Below are 9,274 nucleotides of genomic sequence, written 5' to 3'. Positions count from 1 at the left end.
TTTCATGGCTGTTCATGTTCTTCGAGGGTAGATTTCTCTGGAACCAAATGGCCCAGTTTCATGGGACTAAAATCATTAAAATTTGAACTTAAAATTCTTCAATATGATACTGGTCTCATGTAAATGGGTCAGTTGGTTCCAAAGATATTGCTGTTTAAATGATATAGTCGGTAAGGGGGGGGGGGGGGGGAGTGGTTTTCTCTTCCCTTCTCACCAGAAAATGCAGGGACTAGGCTGGTGTAAATGGGTCCCTACATTTTCTGATGTGAAAGGGGTATTATTTCAAACCTGCAGTGCTCTGAATACAGCCGGGCAGCCCCCTCACTCTCTGCCCGGCTGTCAATAGCTGTCACTTCTGCCCGGCAGGGGCTGTCCCCCAGTTACCACGAGCATGTATTCCCTCTTGGCAATGAGCATGTAATCCCACATGGTAACGAGCATGGAACCCCTGGTAATAAGCATGTAGGTAAGCAGCACTTATGTAGCATCATTTTTAATTGTCATTATGGTGTTTGGCATAATACAAAATGAAAATTATGGTGTGTGGCTTAATGCTTGCCACACTTTATAAAATCAACTCCACGCCGACGTGGATAGTGGGGGTTTGAACAGATCAGGAGGATGCATACCGCGCCCCCTCGCTAGACGCATTGTGCTCGCCACGATTAGGGCTGATGTGGATAGTGGGGGTGTGCTAAATCACATCGCAGATCGAATTGTATGCAAATCATATGCAAATAGCGCATGTAATTTGCATACAATTTGCATGCGATCTGCTGAGAAGTGCCGCCGTGAAACTACACAAGTACCAACAATTATTGCAGACATGAAGTCCTGCTCTTTCGAAAATCCCTGCCCTCTTCCACAGAGCCCCACCCCTTTTCAAAAATAGATCTCTCTTGGCCATACTGGGTGTCACAGGGGTAAGTGACGGCCCTCCATACATAGGACTCAAACTGTCCACCTAATATAAAACGGTCACTTAAAACATGGAGCTAGTTGCTCCTATATAGGATGCCTTGTCATTTTAACTGTATGAAGCAGGTTTTAATTGGCATTGTAAACCATAGAAACTAAGCAGATCTATGTAGTAAGTGTTTGGCTTCAAACTACATACATACATACATACATACAGGCATCACAAAATTGACTAGGCTTGCAACAAAGGAAACTCATGTTTTAAGTGTCTGACTCTGGTGCATGTGGTTGGGTCTTCAAGTCATGGCTTGCAGAGCATTGTGCTTTTTTGTATACACATGGGGATTTAATGGAAACTAATTATTCACAAGGTGCACACAAATCCCATGTTTACTGGTAAATTTACATATGTGTATGAACATGGTATAGGAAATAGTTATTCAACATTTTGCCCTGATGTGGAATTAGACATCCCAGCATACCCTAATGGCAAAACTATAGTGTACAAATCTCTTCCTTGGAGTGTTCTGAAAGTATGCAATATACTGTGAAGAGACATACTGAGTAGCCAAGTTATTATGACCATTAGGTTAGTACTTTACTGGAATACCTTTTGCACTAAGGGACTGATTCACAGATGTACTGAAAAATAGAGATGAGTGGGTTCGGTTTTAGTCGGATCTCAAAGCGGGATCTTATTGGCTATCCAAAACGCGTGACAGCCGATCGCCAATCGGAAAAACAACGATAATGTAGCGATAAGAACTGAATAAATCCAAGTAAAATCGAAATCACTCATATCTACTGAAAATGTATTCACAGTTGCAAATTTGTGTGCAGTGGGAGTGTAAAAAAATATGCATATGTCACAGCTGCCCTCCTCGTGTCTGGACAAAGTTGGGAGGTATGTATATATACAGCAAATGACTAGATGCAACCATTGTACACATATCAGGTAAACATCGATCATCTGAATAAACCTTAAGCCGAGCAGCAAAAGTAAGATACTGTACCTGAGACCAGTGGCAGACCTACAACTTTGAGACCCTGAAGTTTGAACTGTTATGGAGGCACTTTAGCAACCAGCAACAACAGGACAACATCCAACAATGTCCAAATGTCTTATGTCTCACAGCACTGCTCCCCTCCCTTTCTATATTCATCTCACAGAACCCCCACTTCAATGACCTCCTCACAAAATTCCCCCCCCCCTCGCTTCAATAAACATCTGACACCACACACCCCTCAGCATTAGCAGAATTACCTTATTACAATATATACCTTCTTGTTCTTAGCTACTTCTCACTTTTCATTGCACAAGCTTTCTTCCTAGGACAAGCCCCTTCAGGGGTAATTTTAGTAAAATGTGAGTTCTATTTCACCTGGGATGTTGCTATTGGTAAAAGGTCAGATACTAGCTATTATCTTCCAGAAGGTGCTAAATAAATAAGAAGTAAATTCGGATTGGCTGCCCCTAGCAACATCCCATGTGATGTAGAACGTCCATCTTAATATATTTCCCCCTCAGCCTCCACCATTTCTTGGAATGTCACAAAGTGAAGTTCTGCAGGCTGTCAGGAATTGTAGTTTAAAATGCAAATCACCTGCGGTGAGCACCTGCATGCTTACACATTCTGGGGGAAAATTAGTAAGAATACGAATACAAAAAATCGTATTCGTATTCTTAATATGAATCAATACGACTGCATACGGCTGTTTCAGTCGTATGCAAAGTCGTGTTCCGGAGGGGAATTTACAAAGCGTTCAAATATGACTGCTTTGTAACCGTCCGATGGTGTAATGATTCGTATTAGCGGCCGTATATACGGCCACTAATACGAATTCGTACAGGCAGTCTGCACGGATCAGTCAGAGTGTAAAAAACAAAATAAATAACCAGCCATAACCAGCACCAGGCTGAAAGAGCCGGGGCTGGTAATAAAAAAATCAGGAAACCCGAAAAATAGGGGTTCCCCGATTTTTTAAAGCCAGCCCCAGGCTCCAGGTCCGGGGCTGGTTCCCAAAATACGGGGGGACAAAATGATTAGGGGTCCCCCGTATTTTAAAAACCAGCTCCAGGCCAAACCAGCCAGCAGGGTAATGTCACAGCCGGGGTACACTTATTATATAAGGTCCCACGGCCAAAACATCACCCGGCTGACCAGTCAGCCTGGCCAGGGGCCCTGGGGGAGTAGGGACAACCCCAATAAAGGGTTCCCCCACTCCAAGAGTTACCTGACCAGGCTGAAGCCTGGTGCTGTCCCCGGTGACCCTGGAGCGGTGGGCTTTGGATGTATAAGTTTTATTTTTCATGTGTCAGTGTGTGTTTATTTGACTATTTTTCATACTGTGGAACTACAAGTGCCAGCGGGCGCTTTAATGCCCCGCATGCTGGGACTTGTGGTTCTCCAAGTCCCAGCTTGCGGGGGAGGCTTGCTGGGACTCATAGTTCCACAGTATTAAACAATAGTTAAATCTTTCTTTTACACTGAATCAGCTCAATGCCCACTGGCCAGGGGCATCAAGGACAGCACCAGGCTTCAGCCTGGTCAGGTAAGTCCAGGAGGGGGGGGGGACCCCTTTATTGGGGGGTCCCCACTCCCCCAGGGCCCCTGGCCAGGTTGACTGGTCGGTAGGGTGAATGTTTTGGCCGCGGGACCTTATCTAATAAGTGTCCCCCAGCTTTGACATTACCCTGCTGGCCTGGGGCTGGTTCTCAAAATACGGGGGACCCCTATTAATTTTGTCCCCCGTATTTTGGGAACTAGCCCCGGACCTGGAGCCTGGGGATGGTTTAAAAAAATCGGGGAACCTCTTTCAGCCTGGTGCTGGTTACGGCTGTGGGGGAGACCCCACGCCGTTTTTTTAATTTTATTTATTTTTCTATTTATTACACACTGAAGCCTGCATGGATCTGACTGATCCGTGCAGGCTTCTGCCAAATACGACAGGAAAATAAAGTGTTTTTTTCTGCCGTATTTGCCCGGCCATTCGCGGACGTTTTACGCTATTTAGCGGCCTTATTTTCTATATGGCTGCTTAGTAAATCAGGAACCACCATTCTTTTGAATGGTGATTTCTGTCATATTGTATCGATGGGGTATTCATTCGTATTTGTAAATACAAATACGAATGTCCCATCAATACGAATATTCGTATTTTTGGCATAGTAAATGCCAAAACTACGTATATGCCCAAAATATTTCACAGAATTTTCTTAGTAAATTTCCCCCTAAATGTTTGCTTCTGTAGCCCCAACCATACTTGAGTCCAACATTTTGTTTATTACTTTAAAAAAAAAACAATAACAAAATTGGCCTCCTACAGTACAATTCTAATAATATTTACTACTAAGCACCATAAATTGCATAGATTTTTTTCTCACTTCACTTTGTATCAGTGAACAGGCAGAATTGGTGGAAAATATAGTAAATCAAGGTTAAAAAAAAAAAGGAAAATTAAGTCAAAAATATTCAAAATGTTTACTATATTAAGAGGGTTAAAACACAGAAATATATTAGATTTGGATGTTCATGACAGTCTATTAAAGTATGCAAAATGTGTGATTCTCTATAAACTTCAACTGTACAGTAGAAATACAGTATTTACTAAATACTTTATATTCAGTAATGCACAGGTTCTCAAAGTCAGTCCTCAGAACCCCACATAGTGCATGTTTTGCAGGTCTCCTCACAGAATCACAAGTGAAATAATTAGCTCCACCTGTGGATATTTTAAAATGTGTGAGTGAGTAATGAGTGAACCTGTGCACCTGCAGGGTAACCTGAAAAATGTGAACTGTGTGGGGTCCCGAGGACCGATTTTGAGAACCCCTGCAGTAATGTACACTGTAATGCCCCATACAATGGGGCGAGTGAGCCTCTGTTCATCGTGATGCAGTTAAGTACAGATCAATCAGCACAAATTGCTCAGAACACAGCAGGGCACCAGCAATGTGTGCTGAGCGATCTGTCTCTGGAGAGAAAACACTGGCGATGACTTGATTTATACTGCATGCAGTATAAATCTAGTGAGGTGATAGCGATGCACAGGACCGCTAATTGCCGTCGCCGGGGGTTATACACACGTAGCGATCTGAACTTACTTGCTAAGAAATCTAACGAGATTGCTTAAACTGTTATGGGGGCTCCTTAGCAGCCAGCAACAATAGGGCAACATCCAGCAATGCACAAGAGCAGCCAAAGGGTAGCTTTCCAAATTCAGTATGGGTTGTCACCAGCAACCAACCATAAAAGAAACATAATTTTAATAAGAAAAGCAATCATCGGCGCTAAGCTTTATACCATCAATGGTGATCACAATTACAGTGAATAACAAACCGTGTTACATAAAATGTTGTGTCATAGTTTGTGAATACTTTCTTATATAGATACTTTCCTTGTATATGTCAAATAAAGGTCGCCAGGTTCCTTAATAGATCTGATTAGTGCTGGTTGTCCAAAGATGCTTGACAAGAAGTTGAGCAACCCGATATATCTCCAAGTGATCAGAAATAGGAAAATAAAACGTTAGACAAACAATGTGTAGTATTGTTATGAAAATCAAATCAAATGAAAGGTGACTCGTAGAAGTGTTTGTTTTTCTTTTATTTAGGTAAAAAACGGCGTACCCCACTCACACTATAATTAAAAACAATAAGTGTTGAAAGGTTTCTTTTACTCTTCTGTGCAGATCTTTTTCCCTCCACCAAAGGTGAGCTTCAGGGAACGTACCCTTACTCAGTTATCATATAGTAAAACAAAGAACGTAAAGGTTTATTTTAAGTGCCCAAAACAGGAATCCAGGAAGGTAAGAGCGTACCATACTCACTATCAGGAAAGTTGTAGAAATCCCATAAAGGTATCTTTTATCTTGTGTCCACTTTTTGCCAAGTGTCTCAAGTGATGCAGGTTTATCATATCTTCTCAAAAAAGGGTATTATGTATTAAAACACGAATGAGAACTCCCAATTTAGGGTTCTAAATTCAATTATGTAAAGAAGAAATACACAGTCCACTACCTCTATTGATTTTGCAGAAAGAGAGGTGGGTAAGATTATTATCAAAAGATGCACCAAAGGTTAGCATACTCACTTCGAAACAGAGGGGTCCATAAAAGTATCTTTCCCAAAGGTCATAAAAGCTTCAAAACTGGCAGCATACTACACTCACGGTATGCAAACCAGACATGTTCATGTAAAGGTATATTTTATCTTGATTCCCCTTGTCATTTATATGATGTTGGTTCACACACTGTACATCAGAATTTGATATTTGTCCAAGGTTCTATGACAGAAACAAAAACACTGGTTAGCAGACATACTGTAGCACATTGACAGAAGAACAATTTCTACGTCACAGTCTGCCTATATAGCTGCGTCAAAATGGTTTTACGGGAACCACCTTTAACTCAAAGTCCTTATTTAACCTTTGTGGTACTTGGGCTTTACAGTATATACAGTAGCTTTTGCCAGACGTTTAGCTGTGTCCTTTTGTCTTTGGTTCCCTTTAATAGTTCTTATGCCCAGAAAAGCTTTGATCTGGTCACAAGAACTATTGTGTGCTGTCTTTGAAAGATATGACAACGCCTGAGTTTCCAGTCCCTTTTCTATGTTTCTGAGATGTTCCATCATGCGTGTCTTCTGAGGGTGAGATGTTCTGCCTATATAATATTTTTGACATGACCATTGTATTACATATATCACATTTTTTGTATGGCAAGTAATGACATCCTTTATCAGGACCTCTTGTCCGTTGATCTCAAATTTGTCATATTTACTGTAACCTTTGGATACAATATTTCTGCGCCCTATAATAACATCCACACCGATGAAAACCTTGTGTGTGATTATAAATGGATTTTGTGTTAGTTATATAGGCACTGGAGACTCATTTAAATTGGGTGGTCTTCTATATATTATATTATATAGCCGTCGCCAGGGGTATACACACGGAGCGATCCGCGCTTCCTTTCTAAGCGATCTAGTCAGATTTTCCCTCTTATCGCCCCATGTGTATGCCCTATAAGCCTATCATTATTTTATTTTTTAATTACTTATCTGAAACATAACCTGCTGTACTTGCCCTATACTGTTGCACAGTACTATTATACTAGCTGTAAAATAATTTGGTACTTATATGTTAGTTGGGCGCCCACTAAGCTATTTGCTTAGTTTTATGCGTAAGCTCGCCATGCTTCGGGCTCGGTGTCTCGCTGCGCTCACCACACTATATAAAATCAACTCCATGCCGACATGGATAGTGGGGGTATAAGCGTACTAACTATAGTAGGCGCCCAACTAACATATAAGTACCAATAATTTATGCACAAGTTAATATCCTCTAGTACAGTACTATTTTATTTAACTATAATAATAGTAAATACAAACAAAAAACCAATCATTTAAATGAACTAATGTTTTGGTTTTAAGTAACTGATCAGTGCTTTCTTATGGTGAGAATATTTACAAAGAAATGTTGAAGAGAAACGCTCTCTGGTATTACAGGAGACATTTTTTTTTCCCAGGGTGAGAACTTAAATTGCCACAATGATGGCTCTTAAACAATGTACAAGAAATACTTGGATTATCAATATGAAAATAAAATAATGTTTTATTAAAATAGCTTGGTGTTTATATATGGAAGTCATAATATATTAAACAAATAGTATACTTACATATGAAGGTATTACAGTACATACATTAAATTCTTTAAATGCTGGACCAACTCATTAGTATAGACATCCCATTAGTATAAGACTAAACATTACGTGTGATACTGTTTGCCAGATGTACATTCATTAGCATTCACGATGACAAAACCAAAATGCTACAGTATGTGTAATAATAGTTAATTATTGCCGTTGTAGAAATGCAATGTATAACATAATGTAATGTAATGTAATGTTTGTAGATGTAACATTGTTAATGATATAAATAAGAGGCTATGTATTACTGTGCCGTGTGCATTGTATATTTAGCAAAACAAAGTGAGGGCTGGGGATAACAGAAAGAGAGGGAGTATCCGGGGCATACTAAGGGCCAGATGCATCAAGCTTCAAAAAGTGATAAAATGGAGAGTGCTAAACAACCAGCCAATCAGCTCCTACCTGTTATTTTCCAAACCCAGCCTGTAATATGACAGACAGGAGCTGATTGGCTGGTTGTTTATCACTCTCCATTTTATCACTTTTTGAAGCTTAGTGCATCTGTCCCTAAAAGAGGAGGGGGGCTGTGCAGACCTCCTCCTCTATCCATGGCATAGATGCAAGTAGACTATGGCACTATGCCAGAGTCTACTGCACATGAGCTGGTCTCCAAAAACATAGCATCTGTGCCTTGTTCCGGGTGATTTCTGTACTGTAAATGTGCAAATCAGCACTGATGTGAGTATACTAAAATGGTGTGTGCTGTGCACCCATGAGACTCAGAGGCCTTAGTGCGTTACACACTCTGCACCCATAACAGATACACCACTGGTGAGCAATTTATTTGCAATCAGAATTCACATGGATTTTTAAAATGGAATATTAATGTGACTATGCACACCTGATAATGTGGATGCATCTACTCGATTCTTTTTCCATGATTGAGAGTAATTCCCACCATTAGACACGGCAGGAACACCTTCCTCATGCTGGGTGCTATAGGCATTCTATCAGTATCCACATGACATCATAGAATACAACACTAGCTTCAGACATACCCACAAGATGGTTATTGAGCACAGGTTTTTGAAGCAAAGAACAAGCTTATGCAGCCACAACCTCAAATCTATGGGGCCAATCTCTTGGGTCCCAGGTGTTTACAAATATCAGTAGAGAGGGTTGAGATGAGGGAGTTGTAGTCTTAGAAATAGAAGGATACTTCTCCTGATAAGTGTGACAATGCTCCTGTAACAGTGTGGTGTTCGGTGTGGTCTATCATCAGAGGGGTGATGCTAAGTGTGTCGCGTCAGTCCAGGAGTGTTGCTATGTCCAGTGTTTGTACCAACCGCTTGGCATACTCATCCAACTATAGTAGCAATTGAAAAAGAATAAGAATTTCCCAAGGAGCAAGCTAGAAGTCCTTGCAGCCTCAATGTTGATGGAGGATCACTGGAAAACCTCCTTTGTAATTCTGCAACTGGAACACAACATTGATGGCGCTTGACTCCGTATAGTAGATGGTGGGTGATGAACTAATGGAGATATAATCCTATTCACATTTGTTAATTTATTTTGAAGATACTGACTTGTTCTTTCATTGTTTTTTATGAACACCATATCAATAATTCACCCACCATCTATTAAACGGAGTCAAGCGACATCAATGATGTTTTCCAGTTGCAGAATACTCATCCAACTACCTTGGTGCACC

General features: G+C 40.7%; 1 protein-coding gene across 1 annotated transcript in view; it reads right to left on the bottom strand.

Annotated features, from left to right (window-relative positions):
• Positions 1-6,050: 6,050 nt before the first annotated feature.
• LOC146075217 (AN1-type zinc finger protein 6-like) overlaps positions 6,051-9,274 on the bottom strand; it is a 58,060-nt gene continuing 54,836 nt past the window's right edge. Inside the window, exon 12 of the mRNA XM_083184205.1 lies at positions 6,051-6,203. Within this exon, the coding sequence (XP_083040331.1) occupies positions 6,178-6,203 (26 nt within the window). The 3' untranslated portion in view covers positions 6,051-6,177. The remainder of the gene's footprint in view (positions 6,204-9,274) is intronic.

This window comes from Crinia signifera, chromosome 4 (assembly GCF_055691185.1).
Source record: "Crinia signifera chromosome 4, ASM5569118v1, whole genome shotgun sequence".
In the NCBI taxonomy this organism is placed as follows: Eukaryota; Metazoa; Chordata; class Amphibia; order Anura; family Myobatrachidae; genus Crinia; species Crinia signifera.
The sequence above is the reverse complement of the archived record's forward strand: the minus strand, read 5'-3'. Positions and strand labels throughout refer to the sequence as shown.